The sequence below is a fragment of the Ips typographus genome, linkage group LG2 (assembly GCF_016097725.1).
Source record: "Ips typographus isolate SLU linkage group LG2, UJ_Ityp_2.0, whole genome shotgun sequence".
In the NCBI taxonomy this organism is placed as follows: Eukaryota; Metazoa; Arthropoda; class Insecta; order Coleoptera; family Curculionidae; genus Ips; species Ips typographus.
Window position 1 is genome coordinate 11,983,802 of NC_138423.1, and position 25,239 is coordinate 12,009,040.

Consider the following 25,239-nt stretch of genomic DNA (forward strand, 5'->3'; position numbering starts at 1 on the left):
ATCGTACAGTTATCTTAATAAATATGCAAACATTTTAAAATGTGCTCTTTGTGTCTACATGTAAAACTAAGTCCTAAATGTTATCAAACACCGTAGTATACTGTTGTATTGAAAGTCATCACTAAGACAAATTATAAACAGAGCTTAGTACAATTTGATCCAGTAGTAGTTAGTAGATAGTTGTACTCTTTCTAACACACTTGAAAGGAAAACTAAGAGTGGTTTCCTCTAGACTACATTCTACCGAACAAACCAAATCTAAAATTCAATCGGCAAACGAAATTGTATGTTTTTAGAGCGGTTTCTCCACTTCGATCCCATATTCCACGACAGAGATTTTTAATTACTCGACTGCTAAATTATACGAAATTCCTGCGGGCCTGATTGACCACTAAAGCCAATTAACCGTCGAAGTGACTAGCAAATTCCCATTTGGGATTCAACAGGCGTTTACTGTTTCTTGTGCGTTTCCTTATATGCAGTCGCAACAAATAGCCGCTCTGTCAAGTGTAAATAAGGTTTTTTTTTTCATGCGATCAACCCAAAACGGTATTGCAAACCGCAATGCTCGGTGCAGTTTTTTTTTCGATTCGGTTGAATATCGTTTTGGTAACCTAATTCTCTTCTTATCCCAACAAGTGGCACAACGTAACATTTAATTTTTAATTAAGTTGCGGTGGTTTTGCAAACGCCCAGAATCTAAATTATTTTTAGGAAAAGTCGGATGTTGCGAAAGACAAGGGTCGTAAGATTTCCGAGGCGGTGCGATAGGTAATATAGACGAAACAAACCTTAAGATCGGTGCTATATCTCATTTAGAGCCGCACACCTCAGTCAGACCCAGAGGAGCACTATCCTCGTCCTTATTTGTAATAAAATAACTCGGTGAACGCTCTCCGAGGAAGGATATGGAAGAGCGACAAAACGACAGGTCGTTTGGGTTTAGGTAGGAGTATTCGCAACACCTTTTATCGTTCGAAGGAAAAACATAACGGCTAATTAGGAATTTTCTTTAAGCTTCTATACGCATCCGTAAACGAGCTTTTATAATGACTCCGTTTTCAAAGCAGAACAGATAGAGAATGATGGGTTTAAAAAAACGAGCTCATCAAAAAAACAAGTCTGTCAAAGATAAGATTTCAATGACGTCAAAAATATGAATATGGATATAAATTACTATAGTCTATCCGGCGTTGACCCGCCCCGTCCATTAGTATTGGTCTATATCCGGTCCGTTTTACAATATAATATCTTCTTCTCTCTCTAATATAAGGACTTCTCGGGTCTCATGTTTCGATTCACTTTTACGTACCTGTTTTACAGTGTAATGCGGGTCGACCAAAGTTGCCGCCCATCGAATTTTATTACTCCGTAGGTTCGCCGGATAGACTATAGAATGAACCACTTTTTGCAAAGTCTACAAAAGTAGTACATACTAAAATTTCTTTAAATATTATTTTGACTTGCAGTTAGGTTCATTACTTATTGAAATCTTCATGATGACCAATGAAAATTAACAAACTCAGGTACTCAACTAACAATAGAGGAAGTTCAAGCAATAACACAGAAGTTGCAATACCAAAAAACTCGATAATATCAATATAATAAACTCATCAAAAAGAACTACAGGAAGAACTCATCAAAATGTTTAAGAAGTTAATTAGCTCCGGAACCATATATACAGTGTGTCCAGGATAAAGAGCACCACTATGAGGATCTTGGAAACGGTTACATATACAGATGTGATTAAATGGGAAGAAAGTTGCATAATCATTTAAATTTTTTTTTATTTTTGGAGATATTTTGAAAAAAGTGAATTTTGGGACTTTGCGTTTTAATTTTTTGTGACGTTAATATTGGACCTAGACCAAAACTAAAGACACTTCTCTATATCAACTTTTCCGACGTTTCGTCTTTGAGAAACCATCATTAACCTCGTTTTTTTAAATACGGTTCTGATGTTTTATGTTAGATTCTGAAACCCCTTTTTATTCTGAATCCGATGATGTATGACACTTTATGGTTTCATTTAGTTTTACACTGTTGTACGGCAATAATAAAAAAAACTATTATATCTGTAATCGGTTTTTAAATTTTTTTAATTAAAGAATTACTTATGCCAAATTTAATTTTTGTCAATTGGGTGTTTATTACAATTTACTAAAAGTCCTTTTGTTTGGCTGCCTTCTCTCGGGATTAATTTCGATCGAATAAAATGAAACTTCTCACCATGTCAAACTTCTCTTCGTTAGAAAACATAATTAATAGAAAATAAATTAACAGTTATTTCACGTTAAACTATACCACACTGTTGGGTCAAAATATTAATATTACTGTCATATATGTCATATGTCATATTTACCGGCTGTCAAAACCACTTTCTTTATAGAAAATTTCTGTTATTTATATGAAAAGACCTTGATGATATGATAAAAAATCAAGCACAAAATTTTAACTTTCACACCCTGTATCTTTCTTAATATTAACGGTTAACTTCGGTATAGAATAATTTAGCTAAATCGTCTTAAAAAAAATAATAAATTTAGAAACATAACGCTACTGAACTCGGTCCGTAAACTATTTACTATAATTATCGCTAGACTCATGGAAAGGGTGCCAATATCTGAAGAACAGCAAGGATTTAGGTCCAATAGATGGACCAATGGTGAACGCAATATTTATAGTACGCCAAATGATGTTTTGTGGATTTAACCAAGGCATTCGACAGGGTCCGACTAAATAACGTAATTAAGATTCTAGACCAGATCAACATCGATTACTGGTACCAAGTAAATATACAAGAACTGAACAGCAGAACTGTTACACTGTTCAACATGATTATGAATTAAATCATTAAGAATATTAAAAAAGTGAACACTTGGTATCAGATGGGCAATCACTTTATTAAAAGTATTATACTATGCAGATGATGCAATCCTCAGCAGAGAACGAAAACGATCTACAACGCCTGATATACAAGACGAAAGTAACAGCACACAAGTTTAAGATGAACATCGCCTTAATTGTTATTTCTAAAGAACCTATAAGGTGCAAACTGGCAGTCTACAACAAGATAATTCAACAAGGGAGAATATTAAATTACCTAGGAACGAAGGTATCAAGCAAACAACAAGAATCAGCGGATACCTGAGAGATAGATGGCAAAATAAAATGATTGGTACAAAAAGCAAGCTGAGGATTTTCATAATATGTGTAAGACCTATTTGAACGTACGCGACAGAAGAATAATGAGAACGACCTAAATGAAAACATTAAGAACTATCAAGAGTGTTGCCCTCACGGAGAGAATAAGAAACCAGGATATCAGAGAAGAACTAGAAATACAGGATGTAGTAAGATGGGCTAGAACTCGTAAGAGATGTTGGGGAGACCATGTGGAAAGTATGCCAAATGAAAGCAGGCAAAGTGGGCCGCGAAAGCCAAACTGGGGAAGACCACCCAAGAAATAAACTGAAACTCAGCGTCACAGGAAGAGCTTCGAAAGAAATTAAACGCGACGGTCTAAACAGGGTTAGGTCCTATTAAAAGAAGAAGAAGAATAAGAATAAGAAGTTAGTGATACTTGTGAAACTTCACGACTGACAGTCAATATTATACTCGCTCTGATATCGCTTTGACTTTTATCAATTTTTTATATCAAATAATTATAAAAAGTAAGTACTGCTTCTAGCATATTTGAATAACTTTGTATAATAACGATTCTTTCTTAAATTTTTACCGCGGAGAAAACCGTGATTTTATCCATGTCAACAACATTGTTGATAATTGACCAGAATGCGTATTCTAGAAATGAAGGAAGGTAGTTACCAAGCGAAAAGTATGTAGAATCTGACAGGAAACTGCTTTGTCAATTCTTCTATCACATTCGTTTTACACTGTTCTTAAGGATCCCGTTTATGTTTTCAAATATTAGAACCCAAAAATTCCCCCCCTAATTCCTGAACTCAGGGAGTAGATTTACTGAGAGAAGTTTTGATATAATGTGTCAGAACTGGTTGACAATAGCTGGTTTCTGTGAAATTATTTATTACTTTCTTTTAATAACCCCCTTCAATAGTTTCAAGATCTTATAGAACCTGGTTGGAAAAAAAATACCACGTTGTTATGAATGAGTACATTTGTCATCTTGTAAAATTTACGTATCTTTTCTTAAGAGGAATTGAATACCTGTATCAATAATAAACAATATTTTTAACTTGACATTTTGATAACTACACCATTTACAGCGTGCAGAGCACAATAAAGTGCACATTCACTCTCTTGACAGTCACTCGTAAATCCTTTACCACGTCATTGTCCAGTTAGTTTCGTTACCAAATCAGTCTTGCAAAACCGCTGCCACCGTCAAGGAAACTGACCCCGAGTAGCCGCAAATTAATTCCGAAAACCCACTTCCATGTCTTGAATTAAGGATCTCTAAGTCTGCAATACACAGTGAACACATTGCAACTTTTGCAAAAAATGCATTAATTACTGCTCATCTTTGTTAAGTACATATTCTCATACACGTTCTACATAGGTAGAGCGCGAGTTTTACGATACCTACGTAGCTTTTATGAGGTCATTTTAAAACTTAGCCTAAGAGCCGTAAGCTTGCTTTATGTCGTCGTCTTAGATAACTAATATTGCTTTTGTTTTGTTGTAGGAGTAAGGCAGGAGCAGGATATCTACGTCAGGCTTATCGACTCCGTTACGAAGCAGGTGAGTTTCTAAGTTAGTTTAATGGGTTTTTCGATGCAGAGAGTTTTTGCGGTTTATACTTAAAAAATGAGAAGTTGTTTGTGCACAAGGACACAAAAACTATTATTAAAGCTGTAAAGTCGACGAAGAATGTCATAATAAAGAGACATTTCAGGCTATAATCGACATTAAGCCTATCAAAATCACTATTAAAAATTGTCAATAGTCAGGAACAAAAGATCAAAATAGTATATTACGTAACTAGTGCTGTAAGAAGTATTTTAAGCACGATATGGAAAAAGTTACGCACTAAGTCGCGTAGTGTAATAATGAGTGTGTAAAATTGCTTACAGCACGTGTGACGTACTATACTTTACCTACGACCAAATGAAAAGTCCTGTTTTCGCAATTCATATAATTCAGAGTAACTTTTCATTAAAAAAGTATATTTTGAACGTATTGACATCATATTTGTACTAATCATAGGTATTATGCCACTAAAGAAAAAAAAAATAACGTAATAAAAAAACTTCACAAATCATGTTACTTAAATAATTATTAGTATTGTTCTTAAAATAATTATTTATGGTGACATTACAATTATTAAGAAGAAAGGGAAAACTTTCAGGCATATTACTTGATGTGTTTGCTATTGCAGATAATATTCTAGACGAAATGGTAGTTACTTAAAACTGTATGAACAATGCATTACGCGATTATCTCCATCTAATATACTCTGATAAAGAAAGAAATGTAAACAAAATCAATTTTTTCCAGCATTAGAGCAATAGTTTGTGGCCGATCTTAAAACTGTGCGCTTTTTTTACAACTGTGCGTAAAGAGGTTCATTACGTAACGGAAAACTATGTGTATTTAGCTATTTACACTGAGGTCGTAGGTAAAGTCTTTTTTTAGTCTAGCCAACGAGATCTGTATGATTAAAATGAAGTGACACTGACATTTTACCTTTAATTAATATAAGCAAAAAAATTGATAATTTAACTATGACATTTTCAAAAACCAATAATACACTAGTTAAAACTGTCGTTCTGATAGATAAAAGTGACAAAATCGGGAGCAAAATAATTTGTCCTTTAACCTATCAAAATTCTTATTTAGAAAGTTGATGGTAAAAAGAAAAACGTTTTCAAATTTTTCTTCTAAAGCCTGACCATAAAAAGCACAAATAACAATGAAGTAAGTAAGTAAATTACAGTAAGTAACAATTTTAAATAAGCTGTCAAAAGTGCACTTTTTAATTTACACCCTGCTGATTGGGCATCTGCAAAGAGTCTTTAAACCAGATTTTTTTTTTTATTTATCAATTTGGATGACAAAGAAAACGTGTCTTTCTGATATTGCAAACCTAGTTCAAATTTGACAGAAATAGCCTGACTTTTAAATGCTGTCAAAAGTCAAATTTGCAATATGACACAAGGCTTCACACCGTTTACGGTGAGTGTTGGGTAATTTAGTAACATGGACTGTGTTCAGTGTGAATATGGCAACAAGGAAAGTGACACTGACGAACTGCCAAAATTATTACCTAACCTAGCCTAACGCTGTCTGTCAAATCTGTAAGACTCGACTCGGTCAGCATTGACATTTGACAAATGATTGCTATTTTAACATTTTACAATTAATTTTTTGACCAAGTTCAATAACAAAATCTTGAAATTGACTTCCACTTATTGATTTTTGACAATTATCCGTGTTTCTCTTTTCCTCAATGCCCTTCTATTTTTCTTTTTTGCGTCATTAGTTGTAAATTACTTTGCTTTCCCTTTTTAATTATGTAACGCGTTTTTTGTTTATTTTCATTTTTCTAAATGAATATGTTTCAGCAAAATGTTTACAATTTTTTTATTATGATAAAAGTACTAGTGAGTTGCTTGTAGCAAAACTGAACCTTAAGACATAGCAACTGCAAACAAAACACAAGTCACGTGACCTTAGAAATTAAATTTAAATCTTTGAAAGTAAATTTTCTGAACCTGATGAATTTTCTGAGTACAAGTGCTACAAATTGAATTTTAGTTAATATTTAAATTGGCTTGAATCAAATCACTGTTATAATTTGTTTTAATTAAACGAATTTAGACTTTTGTTGTCAACTTTTTGTTTTGTTTTTAATGATTTTTATACCTTTTTGTGAGTTTTGTATTTTTAATAAGGACTATTTTTCTTATTGTCAACATCAATTCTAATGAAATTTCTGATAACTAGCTGTGAGCCTTACACACTTGTTTTTCTGTTACAGTATTGTAGAACATTTTATTAAAACCAACTGATGTCAATAATTTTTTCTAAATATTTTTTCCACATTATTTGTAAGTTAATAAGGTCTATTTTTGTCTCTTACCAATATCCTTTATTACGGAAAACCTCATAAGAGTAGTGATTTGTTTTAAACAAATTTGAGTCATAGCAGTATTATATTTTTTCTTCCAGTACTATAATTTCTAAAATTTTATATCAACAGTTATTTACCATTGATTATTAGATTTTATAAAAACGGAAAATTTAATTACATTAGAATCCAATTACGGTAATACAAAAACCACTGTTCGTATTCTGTGCAATTGTCAAAATCCCCACAGAAGTGCTAAAAAGGGCCCGAGACTTTGATGGGAGGCGATTATCAGGTCACGTGAACGACACGTGGCCTCACAAAGAAGGAAACAGTTGCGCCCTCGATGTTTCCTTATCGGAAACTGACTTAGCCCATCTACAAACATTGTTTTGTATGGGAGCCCATTTACATGATCATTAGACGGACGTATATCCTGAATTATGATTGCAATTTGAGGGGCCCGATATTTTGAGGTTGTCGGGCTTAATCAGAAGGATGAGATTGTTTCCATAATGGCTAACTGATAAGAGAATGATTAAAGAATATCAGTGTGGTGTTTAAAACAATTTTTTCTACTCCTATAGGGATATTAGTTCATTCCTTAACAGTTTAGAAAACGGATAAGTAGGCAATTGCTTTCCGCAAGAGACTAAAGAGATTAGAGAGAAAAAAGAGAAGAAATTAAACTAGAAAAAAAAAAAAAAAAGAACAAACAAACTACTAGAATGTACCTACAATAAAAAGTTTACAAATGTTTTCACAAATATTTCACTAAAATTAATTTCACAAAAAAAATTCTTACACATTACATAGATGGGGTTTTGATATAGGATGTTAGATGAGGGAGTATCAACATGAAATGTTACTTGATGTCTGGAGTTTAAACGTGGCACATAAAAATTTACAGATGAAAGCAATAAGGGACAGTCAATCAAGTCGTGCATAAGTTTGAACAGAAATTTCACAAAGTGAACAGTTCTTCGTTTGCAAAGGGAATGGATCGAAAATCCTGTTAGGACTTTATTATAATTGATTCCACGGTCGGGATAGACTTCGTCTTCTTTGAAAATTAAATATTTCAGAATTGAATCTGTTTTGCACAGACTCAATTGATTATTCGTGACACTTACAGATAGGATTCCAGATGATACTGTTATATTCTAGTTTGGACCTTACAAGAGCAAAGTAGAGTAACTTAATTGTGGAATTGCAGGAAAATGTCTACAATTTCTGATAATAAAACCAATGGTCTTCATGGAGCGGGCAACCATCTGATTGATGTACGATACAAGTGTAAATTTTGTGTCAAATATGACTCCTAGGTCGGAAACTTCCCCCAGTCGAGTGAGTTCCATACTGTCAATGGAGTACTGAAAGACAATAGGATTCTTAATGCGATAATAGCTTGAGACGATGCACTTGCCCACGCTGAGATGCAGTCTGTTACATAGCGACCATTCATGGAGAGTTGAAATGTTTTCCTGCAGAGAAGAACAATCTTCAACGGTGTTTATGATATTATAAATTTTAAGATGAAATAGCTCAATCACAGGAAATTTTCAGCGTGTGATATGAAATAAACCAATCACAGACAATCTTCAGCGTGCGATATGAGCAACAGCTAATCTTGAACGTAAACAAAATAATTCTTTTGATTGTCATCTTCAGTGACCATTCCATGCCATTAAAACATTGCATTGTGGCTTATGTTTCGGAGCAATGAAAAAGCCTTTCAAGTTTCGGTTAGTGTTCAATTAAAATATAAAAGCATCTACTTTATTAAATGAGAAAGAAAATGATACAAACCTACAATTTATAAACAGCTCTCACACGGTGACACCTGTCAATCTTTGGCTGCGTCAAGACTGACAATATTATATAAACTCGCGGAAACGTTTCAAAAATTGAGTGTTTATTTCTATGAAATTTGGTAAGTAATTCCAATCAGTCGTAGAAAAAATAGCTTGTAAAACTCGGGCGAATTGTTCATATCGCCCTCGTCCGATTGAGTCGTCCTTGTGCGATAAGAACATCTTATTCACTCTTGTTGTGCAATATATCCTACTGGAACGAGTTTTTTTCCTAAAATTGTAAAAAAGGTGTTGCCGTCAATCCGTGTACGTGGTAGATATTTCCCGAGGGATCTATTAGATTAGCATTATACGCTTTCTAACTTTTAAACTCGATATGAAATTTTACTTTTTAATGCGAATTTAACGAGAAGCATGCCCGGGTATGTTTGACGTAATCTGTTATGAAAACTTTATGATGAATGGAGAGTTTTCCGGAGAAAAAGACGTTGCAGCAGGACGTTTAATACTTGGATGTTGAAGTTTTTATGGTGACATTCATACAGTGCAGCCTTGAGCAAACAAGTTTTATATACCTACACTTGGAGCAACTGAATATAGTTGGGACTTTTATAGTTTTGCTTGTTGAACGCTACTGAATGTATACTGAAACTTAGGTGACGTCACAGTGGAAAAAATTAGACTTTTGACAGCATTTTCAAAATTATGACAGGATGATTGCTAAAGTTCTGGTGTCCAAATTCAATTCGTCAAAAAATCTTTTTGATATATTTTTTATCGTTAAATACTTTATTTTGGTACTTGAAAAAACGAAACAGACTCTTTGGAGTAACTGATAAATAGATACTTGAATTTAATAAAAAAATGGAAGTGTCCTTAAGTCCCAATTTTGTTTTAAACCAATCACTATTTTAATGGAGTTTATCATAACATTGGATATGGACAATAAGCAAAGTTAAACCTTAAGAACATTTTGATAAGTAATTTTCAAACAAACATTACATTTTTACTTTTACAATTAAATAATCACATCGTTTACATATTCGAGTTTGTTCTCAACACCTCTACAGTAATTAGTCCTCAAGTTCAAGTGAACATAAATAACCCGGGAATATTAAATTTAGAAAGCTTTGGAATTTATTAAGTTGTGAAAGAGGGCAATTTGTACGCGGGCTGTTAAAAATTGCCTCTAACAAAATCAGTTTCGCGCAAATTTGCTGACGCGACGCCGGCGTCGCGACGCTAAAGGGGAGAACTTTGCCGCTTAACTTCTTAAATTTAATTTTAGTCAATCATCCGCGAAAATTTAATTCTCCTCCCGCATTCTCGATCCGGTAAAGTTAGCTAGTTTTGCTTTAAACAACTGTTTGACTTTAGAAAAATAGCTTTATAAATGTTTGATAGTTTATAATGGGGTTATCAAAATCAGTTATCGTGTAAATTCCCAAGTCAATCATATGCTTTATTAAGTTTACATACTATCCGATCATATACCAGCCAACTATATACAACACTCTGTTTTTACCTAGTATCTCCTTAAGGGACAAAAACACCTTAATACAATCTTGTAGAGGATAAAATTTTCATTATTTACTTTTTTGTACCTTCTCAAATAATAGAGCTACGCTCAGTCGAAATGGAGTTAGTTTAAATAAGCAGTTTGGTGCACTCTGCCACTTTTTGCCATGTAACTCTTTAGAGAGGCCTTTCAGAGCAAAAATACATTAATACAATCATGTAGAGAATGAAAATTCCTACAACTTTGATTATTATAACTTTCTTGTAGCTCAGCCGAAATGGAGTTACTTTAAAAAAGTAGTTTGGTGCATCCTGTCACTTTCTGCCTTGTAACTCCTTAATGAGGCCTCCCTAAAGGGCAAAACCGCTTTGATACAGTCTTGTAAAGAATACAATTTTCTACAACTTTCATTATGTATACTTTTTTGTAGCTCCTCAAATAACAGAGCTACGCTCAATTAAAATAACACTTTTTACCTTCTAACTCCTTAAGGAGGTACGTCTTTAAGGTCAAAAACACCTTAATACAATCTTGTAGAGGATGAAATTTTCTACCACTTTCATTATTTACACTTTTTGGTATCTTCTCAAATAACAGAGCTACGCTCAGTCGAAATTTAGTTAGTTTAAAAAAGCAGTTTGGTGCACCCTGCGACATTTTTTCATGTAACTCTTTAGAGAGGTCCTTCAGGGCAAAAATACATTAATACAATCCTATAGAATATAAAATTGCTTACAACTTTGATTGTTATAACTATTTTGTACATTAATAACAGAGCTACCCTCAGTCGAAATGGAGTTACTTTAAAAAAAGTAGTTTGGTGCACCCTGTCGCTTTCTTCCTTGTAACTCCTTAATGAGGCCTGCCTTAAAGGGAAAACCACTTTGATACAATCTTGTAGAGAATTAAACTTTCTACAACTTTCATTATATACACTTTTTTGTAGCTACTCAAATAACAGAACTACGCTCAATCAAAATGTAGTTGCTTAAAGGATACAGTTGCACCCTGACAGATTCTACCTTGTAACTCCTTAAAAAGGGGTCCGCCTTTAAGGGCAAAAACACCTTTTAATACAAGACACATAAAATTTCCTTGACTTTCATTATTTACGCTTTTTTGTAGCTTCCCAAATAACAGAGCTATGCTCAGTCGAAATGGAGTTACTTTAAAGAAAGCAGTTTGGTGTACCCTGTGACTTTTTATATTGTAACTCCTTAAGAAGCCCCTGAAAAATAAAAACACTTTAAGAAAATCTTGTAGAGAATGAAATTTCCTACAACTTTCATAATTTACATTTTTTTTTCTAGTTCCTCAAATAACGAAGCTATACACTCAGTCGCATTACAAACCCTTGTATCTTAAGAGGTTGTTGTGTATACTTGGTTTTTTGTAAATTTCAGATATGTGGTTGCCTTTCAAATGACCCTGTATAAGTCAGAATATCTAGCCCACCCTACTTCAAAAGTACTAAGAATTATGAGTCAGAATGAGATCTAACAATCTATTTTGTTATTAGCTAAAGTGGGTTGCAGTAATTAATAAGATAATTCAGTAATTTTTAGACTAATCTGCTTGCGTGTTGCATTATCCTTAATTTTTGCAAATTTATGCCATAATTACTGCCCTTAAACGCAGTATCTTTGGGCCGAATTGTAAAGGCGTATTGCCCTTAAAATGTTTTCGTATTTTAAGCCCACTATATGCTTGAATAGGCCAAAAACAAGTTGGTCTCAACGATATGACGATTAGTAAAGTTCAAGTTTAGATGATAAACAATTTTAAAATATTTTTCTTGCTTCGGGTTTTTATCAATTATTAACACAATGTTTACTACATGTATAGAAGACAATTACACAATGCATCAAGGTTAGTAGCGCAGAAAATTCTGGCTAATACAGATTATAGTAGGCCTTTCCCAGTTTCCCTCTGGAGACCATCGATATACTTTTATGAATATGCACAAGCGCCTGGAACTAATTAATTTAAATACGCGCAGAGAGATAGCCCAAAACGGCATTACGCCTGCTTCGGTCAGACAAGGACAGCTATACAGTTTTCCAGATAAGAATGCTAATTCCCTTGGGAGATTTGTCACTTTTTTGGCGCCCAAACAACCGCAAAACCAAATTAGAAAGAAGTATGTTTATGATGGTGTAGTAAGTGAGTAAAGTTGCACCATTAATTACCTTCTAATTTTACGAATTAATATGTCGCTGAAAGGGCTCCCCGAAGAGTACTTGAACAGGCAACAATACTATTAACTCAGTCATAAGGCGACATCTGGGAATCATAATAAAGGTGTTTGGTTAATAAATTGTTCCATAACATATCAAGTTACGTTTTGTAGAGGTTAAAGAATGCACTTTTAGTGCCGCTCAGATTTCTGCAATAACAGAGAAACATGTACAGTTATTGGCCATAAGTCACGTGAGCATTTATCCAATGACCACCGAGATTTCCTTAATTTTAAGTTGGAAACTTGCTTCAAACCGTCTGCCACCAAAAACTCAATTAAAGTGTCATTTTACCTGGATGATTGTAACGAAATTTCCCAGCAACACGTATCAATGAATAATTCCATTATTATTAAATTATTGATGAAAAAACTGATGGAAGTTACGGTATTGATGTAATATCGATGAATTTTTAATTGACATGATAATAACAAAATTTACATTTACATGGAGCATGCTTGTCATTCTGAATTAAAAATAGTGTATGTATATTTTGATGTATAATAAACCAGAAATGTCTGGATTATATTCTTCAATTATTATTGATTTACAAAAAAATAGAATTTGATAGTTAATAAAGTTCTATTGCATTGTAAGTTTTTTAACTTGTTTATTATATTTTTAACTTTTACTGTCAAGAAATATATATTTTTTTTTTAATGGCTTTGTAAAATTTCAAGAAACATTACAACAATTAGAACATTGATTACGAGATAAGCGTCTATAGAGGATGCCAACCAAAATTCTGTTTATTTGTTGATGAAAAGAGAGATGGATTGCTCGAGTAATTGGTATAATTGACACTGTTAACAAATGTCAAAAACTTAAAAAAATGTGACTGTTTCTCCAATTATTGTAACAAAATTAACATTATTCAAAAACTCGGTTTTCTGTGTCGATTTTCGAAACTACTCTCTCAGCCCATATTAATTATTATAATATTACTGATTATTATTCTTTGAATTTTGTCTGTTTTTTTTTGTTTGGAAGGTGCTTCCGAACTGCTTTAGACTGTTCCATACATTACTGGAAGCTTATACACTGCTCTAGATTCAGACGGAAGTTTTTAGACCATTTTGAAAGCTTCTAGACTAGTTGAAGACCATTTGGAAGTTTTTATACTGTTTTTGTTTTTGAAGCTTCTACGCTGTTTCAGGAGCATTTTGAATCCCCTATACACTGTTTTGGATGCTTTTGAGGTTTCTATAGTGTTTTCGAAGCTTCTGAAATCTTTTTGAGGTTTTTTGGCAGTTTAAAGAGCCTATTGAATTTTCTGAACTGCTTTAAAGGTATTTGGAGACCTTAGACTATTCCAAAAGTGGAAGCATCTATGCTGCTTTAAGAGCATTTGGAAGCCTTTAGACACTGTTTTGAAAGCTTTTGGAGTTTCTATATTCTTTTGGAAGCTTCTGAAATCTTTCTAGACTACCTCAGTAGCACGTAGAAAGATTTTAGGCCTTTTAATGTTCTAGAAATTGTTGGAAGCTTTTAAACAGCTCTAGAATCATACGGGAGCTCTTAGGTTGTCTTGAAAGCTTTTTCTTTTTTGAAAGTTTCACAAACTTTTGTAAGCGTGTATGCTGGATCAGGAGCATTTGGAAACTTCTAGACGCTGTTTTGCAACCTTCTATAGTACAAAATTTTAGAAGCTTCTGAAATATGTTTAGACGTTTTCGGACAGCTTAAAGAGCATATTAAAAGTTCTTCACTGCTTTTGAGGCATTTGCATTATGATTTTAGAAGATTAATCATACGGAAGCGTTTAAACTGTTTTGAAATCTTTTGCAAGTTTCTAGACTAGTTAAAGAGCTTTCAGAAGATTTTAGATTTTTTAAAAGCTTTTGGACATTGTTTTGGTAATTATTGGAAGCTCTTAAAGTGCTCTAGAACCATTCGGAAGCTTTTATACTGTTTTGGGAGGTTTTTGATTACTTAGAAGCATTTCAGCTTGTACTCAAACTTCTTTAACCTAAAAAAAATTGCATATCCATAAAAGCACTTTTGTAATATTCTATGGATTTTTTATGTGCAATAAAAATGTAACTTTGGCACAGTATGGCCCTGTTACAGTTTTGCCTTATCAAACATTAATTTGTAAATCGCTACTTACACATTTTGCAACATGCTCTACTCTAATTTAAATAGTAGATAAAACCCTATTCATCCATTTTATAGATAAATTAGACAAACTTAGACAACGAAACTTACATTTTGTAGAAATCTGCCCAAAACAGAAAATCAAACTGTTCCTAACTGGTTACCTATTAAGTATTAAAAAGTTTCTCATTCAAGTAATGTGTCAGCATATAATTTGCAATGAATTTTTCTTCACAAAATGAGGGCCAGATATCCTGCAAACCCTCTGAGGCTTGTAAGACATTCTGTCTTAATTCTCCCCAACGGTGAAACAACAATTGCCACTAATCTTATTAACAGTGCCTCTCTATCCCTTTCGTACTTTTAATCTTATTAGCACTACATGACCGAGGTTGTTTAAGCGAGCTGAAAAACCCTCGTGCAAAACTTAATTTTTGACACTGTTTTATCACCTCTGATCGCGTGGTAACACGGAAGTGGTAATTTAAAAAAATATTTAAGAAATTCCCAAGGGAATATCCGTAACAATTCATTTGGGTGTTACCTAATGCCCCAATGGGGCCCGAGCATCGTCAGACCCGACTTAAGGGCACTCCTATGGGGCCCAGTGATTTTCTGGGAAAATGAGTAGACCCACAGGAATTATACGATATTTTCCTCCAACTTAAAGTTGGAAAAGTTGATTATGGTGGCATCCAGGGACAGTAAGAATAAATGACATGTGTTGGTAGGAAAAATTAGATTATTTGCAGTGAGGGATAACTTTTGTACAAACTTTCCAGTTAATATTTAATTCTAGTATTCTTTGGAAATATTATTCTAGACTGAGACAGCCCCTATTCTAGCACAACACATGTTGCTTCGTTACTTACAAGGTCCAATAATCCTTAAAGCCTACCAAAACAGAGGGATCCGTCCTACATATTCAATTAAACAAAAATCTATCAACTGTTCTAAAGCTAAGTACTGTAATCCTCTGTATGGCCCTGACTTGGGGGCTCAAATCCCTTAGATAAAAAGGGATTTGCCCCGCCTATGGGGTAATTATGCTTACATTTGAGGGTTCAACTTAAACAGTTCTGGTTGAATTTACTAGAAAAATATTTAATCAAAATATTACTACTAGAGTAATTTGTCCTGATAATAATCAAATACATAGCAAGCAAATAGTCCTATTTGTGTATATCCCAGTCTGATAATTATTTTAATCACAAAATTAGTGGATACAAAAGACACTAAGTCAACACATGCATCTTTGCATGTTACCCCCGATATGTATCTCTCCTTTTTTTTAATTAGCAAATGGATATACACGGCATACCAATAATTAAACATAGAAAAATAGAGCCTTACTCAAGCCAGATAAAGGCGATTACTTCGGTTTATATTAGCATATATTTTTAACTGGCAGGTACAACATATACGTTTTATTATATTAACTTTTAACGTTATTCAATGCAAATTTATATTATAGGAAATTAATTGATGAAAATAATATCAAAATGAATATTCAATAATATATTTTAATGAGGCAATATTTAAATTAGAAATTGAATATGGATAAATTAAAATGGGAATTGTAGCAAATATCTATAGTATTGTCGTTTTAAATATTAGGGATTAATTAAATTTTGACTGTTGAGTCGAGATTTCATTGGTATGATGATAATAACATTCTATTAGTATTGTTAGTGCATTTTTTTGCAGTGTATACTAGAATTTTGATTTTTGTTTTTTTTTTCAGGCAATTATTTACGAAGGACAAGACAAGAATCCTGAAATGTGTCGAGTTCTGCTCACTCATGAAATAATGTGCAGGTAAGGGTTTGTATGTATGCATAAAATAGTGTGTAGTGTATGGTAAGTATTAGTAGAAAAATATTAAAAATAGAAGTTATTTTATTTTCTTTCAACTGGCATAAGAAAGTTGAACATTTTAAAAACATTAAACAAAAAAAAACATTTTTACTTTCTGAATTATAATAATATTAATACAATTGTTAAGTATCATTTATCAGTTGCCAGTAACAGATTTTCTCTTTATCAAATAATAGTTAAATCAGAGAAGAAGTCTTCTTTACTGTCTTTTGGAGAACACTAATTTGCTAAGTTTTACTGAGTTAATCTTCTTGTTCTTCTTATTCATATTTAAGATCTCGCAATCTGTTAGTTTTGCAGGTTCCTCTGTATCAGTTCCTGGGAGGTGGACTGCCAGCTGTCCTTCCATCTCTTAGGTGATCTTCCGGGTGCTCTTTTCCTTATTGGTTTCCCTTCAAGTGCGATGCGTAGCAGTCTTCCCTCTTCCATTCTTCTCACGTGAGAGTACCAATATCTTTTTCTTTGTCTTCCCCATCTTACGATGTCTTGCACCCCACATTGTTTCCTAATGTCAGTGTTCCTAATTCGGTCAATTCTTGTTTTTTCCCATTATAGTCCTGAGCGATTTCATTTCGACTACTCGAAGCATTCTTTTCGTTTTGTTGGTTTTTTCTCTGATTTCTATTCGGTATGTCAGGATTGGCCTGATACAAGTCTTATAGATCCTGACCTTGCTATCTTTTCGCATGTATTCGTTCGCCCATATTATCTGTCTTAAGCAGCCCGACATGGCTTTGTTGATCTGGCTTCTTAGGTCCTCCACTGGGTCGTGATAACTCGACAGATCCATACCCAGATATTTGAATTGTGAGACTTGCTCGATTATTTTGTCCTGAACCACCAGCTTACTTCTTACGGGATCTTTAGTAAGTAAATAGACTGTAGACTTTAAACATTTCAGAGCATTTTTCTAGTTATTTACAATTTTAGACTGTGAGCCATTACAGTTTTCAGGCTTAAAAGTTTGTTTGCTTTTCGACGACATTTCAAAAACTCAGAGTTGAAATGGAATCTTTGTTTATTAATCACTTTGTCTATAAGGTCTCGTCGCAGAGGCAATCCTCCACTTGGACCAAAAAGTGTTGGCTTTTATTGGTTGATTTATTTTCGACTATGACGTTTTTTGATTTCTCGCCACATATTTTTCTGATTACTATTTGAGGATTCTCTCTATGAACAGGCCTATAATTGAATGTTGTTTGACGGATTTTTCTAAATCAACCAGAAAAATTATGATTCACCTTCGTATAACTAGAAAATTCACTATACAACTTTCACTCACAAATCACAAATTTGTAAGAATTTCAGTAAAACTGAAAAACCGACGTGTTATCATTTGAAAGAAAATATTCCCGTACTTCATTGCCATGTAAACACAAACTAAAAGCGAGAAGGTTTTGACAAATTGTTTTATGCCACTTAACTCGAGCGCGGCATACAAGCAAAACAAAATGAAACTCGCAAAACACGACGGTTTTTGCACCCCTGTAAATTAGATTTTGATCGGATTAGGAAGAGTTCTCGTTTTGCTGTCGTTTATCGGTTACCTGAATGAAGTACAATTTTTCGTAGGTACTTAAAAGTTTTTTTTTTGACTGATTTCCACTTTGCTTCGTTCTGCAAATTGCAGTCCCATGCGGAAAAATATCACTTTACGCTTTTGATAGCAGAATTTTTTTTCTTAAAATATATTACCGAATGGCTGGTTGCTTGTCCCGTCACCCCCTCAATGTTCCTTTGAATCCAACAAAGCTATTTAAATATTTATTCCAATAAGGCCAGGTCTAATCCACCCTAGTTTTGCTCGGCCGGTCCAATCTTCCACCCCTAAGCGTCGAGCTTTGCTCTCACTCGGATGATGTATATTTACTACCATCTTTTTATCTCCTTTTACCGTTTTTTGCCTGCTATGGTCGCTGGCAAAAAATTACTTTCTCACAATAAAAATAATAATAAAAATTTTGAATTTTTCAGTCGATGCTGCGATAAGAAGAGCTGTGGTAACCGCAACGAAACTCCCTCAGATCCTGTGATAATTGACAGGTAAGTTTCTTAAATCATTACCAAATTAGCTAGATTTGTTAGCATCCAAAACTACCCATGTGTGTGTAGTAAATGAACTGATGTTTTTAAATTAATTGATTAAAAATTAAAACTTTTCTAAAAAATGTGTGAAATTGAAATCAAATAATGGTTTCATTACTTTCTCTAAGTATTTAAAATTGCCAAAATACGAGCCAAAAAGTGTCAAAATCTGCATTGAGAGTAAGAGTAAGAGAGATTTATTTAGCATAATAGCTACATATAAAATACAATATGAATAACCTAAGTAAATAACAGCATACAAAATAGCGCCTATAAAGCATAAAATAATAAAATCATACAGTCACAAAGCATAGAGTTTGTCAAAACTTTGTCATTTTCTGCAACATGTACAAATTAAGTTGATAATTGATATTATTATAAAATAGAAGTGTACTATCGCAATCTGTCATCCTAACCAAACTGATATGCTATCTTGATGCTAAAATTTTAAATAAAAAATAAATATTGAAACTGAGAAACGAACAAACCAAATCTCAAATATTGTAAACCATAAAATGTCAAAATACTACTTCGACCTAGTGGAAACTGTAAAAATATTAAAATGGAAGCTGTGACTGTGTGTGGAAAATTGCAATTAAGAGTGACGCTGTAATTTTAGCACTTAATTTGTCAACAGGTTTTTAAAGTGCATAATGACAAAAATTTATCAGATATTTTAAAACTAAAACTGTCAATTAAAGAATAAAAAAGATAAACGAAAAATGAATATTGGCAAGAATCAAAGTCAATATCCTTAAAATGATATGTAAGCAAAAGTTTCAACAAAGTGTCTAAAACTGACAAAACTTGTCAAAAATAAAGTCAAAAATTGTTTTAGCACTGAAATTATTAGCATTCAAGGTTATTTAAGTCAAAATGTAATAAATGCAAACTGTCAAAACCTGTCATTATAACGGAACTGCTAATCTAACGCTAAAATTTAAAGAGAAAAAATAGTGAAACTGGGAGAGCCAAGCTGAACAAGCCAAAACGATCAATTTAGCACTGAGATTGTCAAATATTTTAAATAGAACTGTCTAAATATCTTCTACTTGTCGGAACTGTCAAAATTTAAAGCAAAAATTGTGAAAAAAAAAGATTAAAAAAAATGAAATTAACAGTGACGCGGTACTTTCAACACTTAATTTATTACCATTCAAGAACATTATTATTAAATTGCAAACTGTCAAAAATCTGTCATTCTATTGGTTTAGAACTGTTATTTACGACTGAAACTGTCAATCATTAGAGTAAAAATTCGGATAAACGTAAAATGTGTCAATCTTGTAAGTAAATTTTCTCAAAATGATGTAAGCGAAGTGTAGATGTTATTATAAAATGGCTAAAACTGACAAAACTTAAATATATGAGTCAAAATAGTTATTTTAACACTGAAATTATAATGAATCAAGATTATTCTTGTCAAAATGCAATCGATACAAACTGTCATAATTTGTCATTCTATCAAAACTGTCATTTAAATGTTAAGATTTAAGTACAAAATAAAAAATTGAGAGATGAACAAGCCAAAACGATCAACTTAGATACTGAAACTGTCAAATATATACTACTTGTCTAATCTGTCAAAACTTATGAAACAAAAGAGAAAAAATCATGAAATTAACAGTAACGAGGTAAATTTAACACTTAATTTGTCAACATTCAAGGACATTCTTGTTAAAGTGCAAAATGTCAAAAATTTGATTTTATTTGCCAACAAAATGATAAGCTAATGGTAAGCTAAGTTTAAAATTATGAATTCAGTGTCAAAACAGTTATTTTAACGCTTAAATTATATTTATTCAAGGTAATTCTTGTCAAAATGTAATAGATGCAAATTGTCAAAATCTGTCATTCTAACAGAATTGCCATTCTGATGCTAGAATTTAAAAGTTAAAAAAGTAAAGAAACAGAGATGAACAAGGAAAAACGATCATTTTAGCAATGAAATCGTCAAATAGTGTAACTTCCATGTGTCAAAATGTTTCTACTTGTGTGAAGTGGAAATTGTGAAACAAAAAATAGTAAAAACGGTGAATTTAACAGTGAGGCGGTAATTTTAACATATAATTTGTAAAAAATAAAGGTTATTTTTGTTCTATTTGTCAGACTTGTTAGTTTAAGACTTAATCTGTCAATTAAACACAAGTAAGTGTAAGTACAAGTAAGTAAACATCATAACCATTATAAATATTGTCATTATTCAACGACAATTTTTGTCAAATATTTGAAATCCAAAAGTGTCAAAATATTTTTTATTTGTAGGAACTGTCAAAATTTAAAGTGGAAATTGTGACAGAAAAAAAAGTCAAAATAATAAAATTAACGGTGACGAGTGAGGACATGCCAGTCCAGTTATGAAAACTGACCTAACCTAACCTAACAGACAAAACTCAGAAAAATTGATAAGTCAAAATTGTCACAAACAAATTTAACAAAATTATATAATAATAATATTTAATTTTTTTATTGTTCTTGTCAGAACTGTCATTCTGAGTCAACTGTAAAAATTTAACGTGCTAATTCCAAAAATTATCAAGAGGAACCAAGAAAGTTAAGTCTGATAAGATGAATGATGATGATGATGAATGAAATCTGACAGTCGACTGGTCATTCTAAATCTACTATTATTAAAACTTAACTTAAAAACTGTGGCATTTTAAAGAAATTACTATAAAAATACAGTTAATATCAGCCGAATCGCTTTTTAACATTGAAACTGCCAAAATTCAAGTCACTTTTCTGAAAATACCAGAATGAATCATCACGATTGTTATAACTGTTGTGTATATGTTATAACTGTTATGTATTATGTAAGACTGAAAATATATCAGTTGCTTCATTCTCGTGTTTTGACTTTACTTTAAAAAAAATAAATGTTTATACAGAGTGTCACCAGTTTGTTTATAATAAGTAAAATCGAATCTGAAAAAGGGAAATATAATAGATTTTTATTTAAAAAATACGTAGTTTTGGAAGATTCTGATCTTATTTTAGTTTATTTGTTTTATTTATTTTATTTATTTATCTTATAAGATGATTAAAATCCTTCCCATGCAACTTTATCCGCCCTATAACAGGAATCTGACGTTTCGGTATCTCACATTACTCATCAGGTTCTGTTTTAAAGTAGATTTTAGAAGCACTTTGTACATTTTTTTAATTTTCGTTTTAAGCGTTTTCTGTTTAAACCAAACCATTCAGTGTCTTCGAGTTCTGCTTGAACTATTTGATGTCATTTTCTATTTTTATATTTGTGAAACACTATCTTCAAATCAACCATACAAATGCATTTTTTCGTAGGTATTTCTAGCAAAATTTAGATTTAAATCTGATTATCATGGCAATTGACGATTGACGAGCCGCCATTGGTGGATCAGTTGCAAATGCAGATTCGGGCGTCAGATGGAATTAACCCGGTCGAATAATTACAAAAATACATTAAATCGGCTTTCATTTGTCCTGGCGGGCCTTCGGTTGGCCAGCGAATAGAGAATGTGACTGATGGCACCCATTGGATTGCATAATGACGAACGAATTTTGGAAATTTCATGATAACGATCTAAAATCGTGTTAGTCCGGTTATGTGATGTCATTTGTCTGAATTTTCAACAAAAAAAAAAGTTTTTTTTTATTTTTTAGTTTAATTTAGTTCAGTTTATAGACAAATTTTAAGGTTGTGCAGATTTCTACCGGGGCAAAAAGTGTAATGACATTCTTGGCCAGGATAGGCGCCCGCTTTATTCCAGGCCTAAACCCTATAAAAGGGCAGATAAGGTCAAACAACGGTGTCTATTGTTTGTACAACAAGGGCGCAGCTTATTTACCGACTTTCCATTCCCGCCTTTTGCGCTTTTCCAAAACTGTTTTGGTTTGCCGATAACGCCGGCCCAACGCAATAGATTTGATTTTATCTCTACCCCCTAGGTTTTTTTCCCGTTGTTCTCTTTGCCCTTCTTACAGGCTTGTTTGGTCTCTTAATTACACCCTAAATTATCCAAAAAGTAAATGAAAAGCCACCAAAAGTTCCAAGTCTATTGACCTCGTTGCCTCGCAGATTTGGGAATGAACGATCTGGAACAGTTTTGTAAGAAATAGTAAACAGCGACTAGTCGGATCGAAGTGAGGAGGAAATTCTTTATTGGATGTATCGTCTGCGATTCTCATGTAAAAGTCTCGTACAATTTACTTTTGGGTAAAAGATTAAGCTACGTTCTCACTTTTTAGAATCACGTGTTAGTTGGATTGGATCAAGTAGACATTTTTGCTAGTCCTGTCGCAGCTTTGCCACCTGGGACCAAAAAAAAACAAATTAAAGTACCACTAACCAATGCACTTTTATACATCAATGGAAAGCTCATTTTATTGACTACCCATCGATATGTAAAAGTATACAGTGCGTTTTTTTTAACGCGCAACATAGGATTTTATATGTTACATTTTTAAGCCCCTGTTAGACCATGTTATTTTGGAACTACAGGTCTAAAACTTGACGGGTGTGTTTTTAGTACCCTGAAGCTTAAGTAAGTTTATCAATTTAGTCTAAAAAGTAATTAAAAACTGGCAAAAAATCATTTTTTTTCGAAAAGATTTTATTGTTTCATACTCCCTGTATGCATTGTTGTTCTTTGTTGTTTTTGATACTGGCAGGGCAGGTAGCAGGTAGAGTGACACATTTTGACTGCTGATTTTTTTACTCTACAGTTGTGGTAGATTAGAAAATTAATGGGTATTCTTAGGAAGCATTACAATTAGTAGGCATTATTGCCATATTAGGAATTAGTATACAAAATTTTATTCAGCTGTTTACCCCTCGTGTTGTATGTATTTTTTATTAATGTAATATTATATTTTTTTCATTTAATAAATTATTTATAAAATAATACCAAAATAATAAGTTTAATTCAAATTAAAGCTTTAAAATTCAGTGTGGCAATTGTAGAGTAATTATGTAATTTTTAGTAACTCATATGACGCTTAAATAATAATACACAGAGTGTTCTACTTAAAAATTACTAACATATGACTAGTAACAAACTACGTCTGATACAGATAACGACACACAAACGTCACGACTGATTAAAGTCGTTCTATAAAGCCACAAAATGCATTTGATTGAATTTATACTAATTTACACTCTTTTAAGTACGTTGTATTGTTCTATATCTTTATAGAGTGGCTTTTGACAGCTCATGACTGACCATCCTAGGGCTGAAATAGTCAAACTTTATAATTGTCACTATTCCACTCACGCAGGGATAACATGCAATTTATTTAATTTATTCTCCAATTTTTGTCATTTAAGTATGTCCGTTTTGTAGTTTTGTGGAACTAATTTTGACAGTTGTGACAATTATGACAAACGCAACTTTGTCAGCAGCAGAGTATTGCTCATAAAGCTACAAAACGCATTTAATATAAATTTATACTGAATAACAAGCTTTTAAGTACGTATAGCTTTATAAAACAAATTTTGAGCACATTTTGAGTTAGTTAAAAAATTATATTACCCAACCTAACTTGACCTGTTCTAATTAATTTAGTCTAAATGTACAATTGTCTGCACTAATGTTCTTATTTTTAGTATACAAACTAAATAAAACACAAACGTATGGCAATAAGCAGCATATAGCTTTCCAATTATTTCCATGATAACGACAAATTCCATTAAAATGCTAATTTGTTTCATGCCAATTTGAATCTTACATACATGGAATTTTGCTTAAATTTAGCAAATTGTAGTTTCAAACTCAAAAAAACGTCTGAATAAATAAATGGTTGAAGTAGATTCGGAATTTATGAAATTAGGTGAGGTTAGATCATAAGTTTAATTTTGCATTTGCTGCTTTTAATAATAAATTTTATAACGACAATCAGATGTTAAAACGTCAATTTTAACTATGTTCTTTCCTGTGCAAAAACCAGCTGTTAGATTAAGATAGTAAAAAAGAACATAACAATTGTTAGATTATTTTGGCCGCCTTGTAGCATCTAATTTTGTTTTACATTTTTAGCCTAGACTATTCAACGCTACCCTAACACTTTATACAGGGTGTTCGTATCTATGACAAACACAAATCAAAGTATGCAATACTTTGATTTTTTTAAGGCTCATATTCATGTGAAAATAATTCTGCAAATTGTTTGTTTTCGAGATAAAGGGTGTTGAATTTTGAATTATTTTTTCTATTTTCCATTTTAGCCATTGTATAGTTTTTCAAAAATTTTTTTCAGATATTATTTTTCTTCATCATTCATTGTATTAAATCATCGTAAGATTGTAGAGAGTAATGTTTTTTAAACCGTCAGGTACTTTGTCCTGCTTAAAAACTGAATTATGTTTTATTTAGAGACTTTTTGCTTTCTTGTAATTTTAAGTAAAAGTAAAATACATAACATTTTCAGAAAATTAAAACTAAAACATTTTTGTAGGTAATTTTGTATTCGAAATAAATTTTTCTGTTTAGTAATAAATCTACGTCATTTTTCACACGATCTGTCACAGTGAAAGTAACGTATTATAGGTAATGACAGCCATTGTAATTTTATGATCAAAAA

The 25,239-nt window shown here is 32.4% G+C and overlaps 1 protein-coding gene across 9 annotated transcripts in view; it reads left to right on the forward strand.

Moving 5' to 3' along the window:
- kn (EBF transcription factor knot) overlaps positions 1-25,239 on the forward strand; it is a 93,782-nt gene that overhangs the window by 25,257 nt on the left and 43,286 nt on the right. For all 9 annotated transcript variants that reach the window (XM_081972966.1, XM_081972972.1, XM_081972967.1 and 6 more), the window contains exons 5-7: positions 4,667-4,722; positions 16,463-16,536; positions 18,571-18,639. In XM_081972966.1, the coding sequence (XP_081829092.1) occupies positions 4,667-4,722; positions 16,463-16,536; positions 18,571-18,639 (199 nt within the window). The remainder of the gene's footprint in view (positions 1-4,666; positions 4,723-16,462; positions 16,537-18,570; positions 18,640-25,239) is intronic.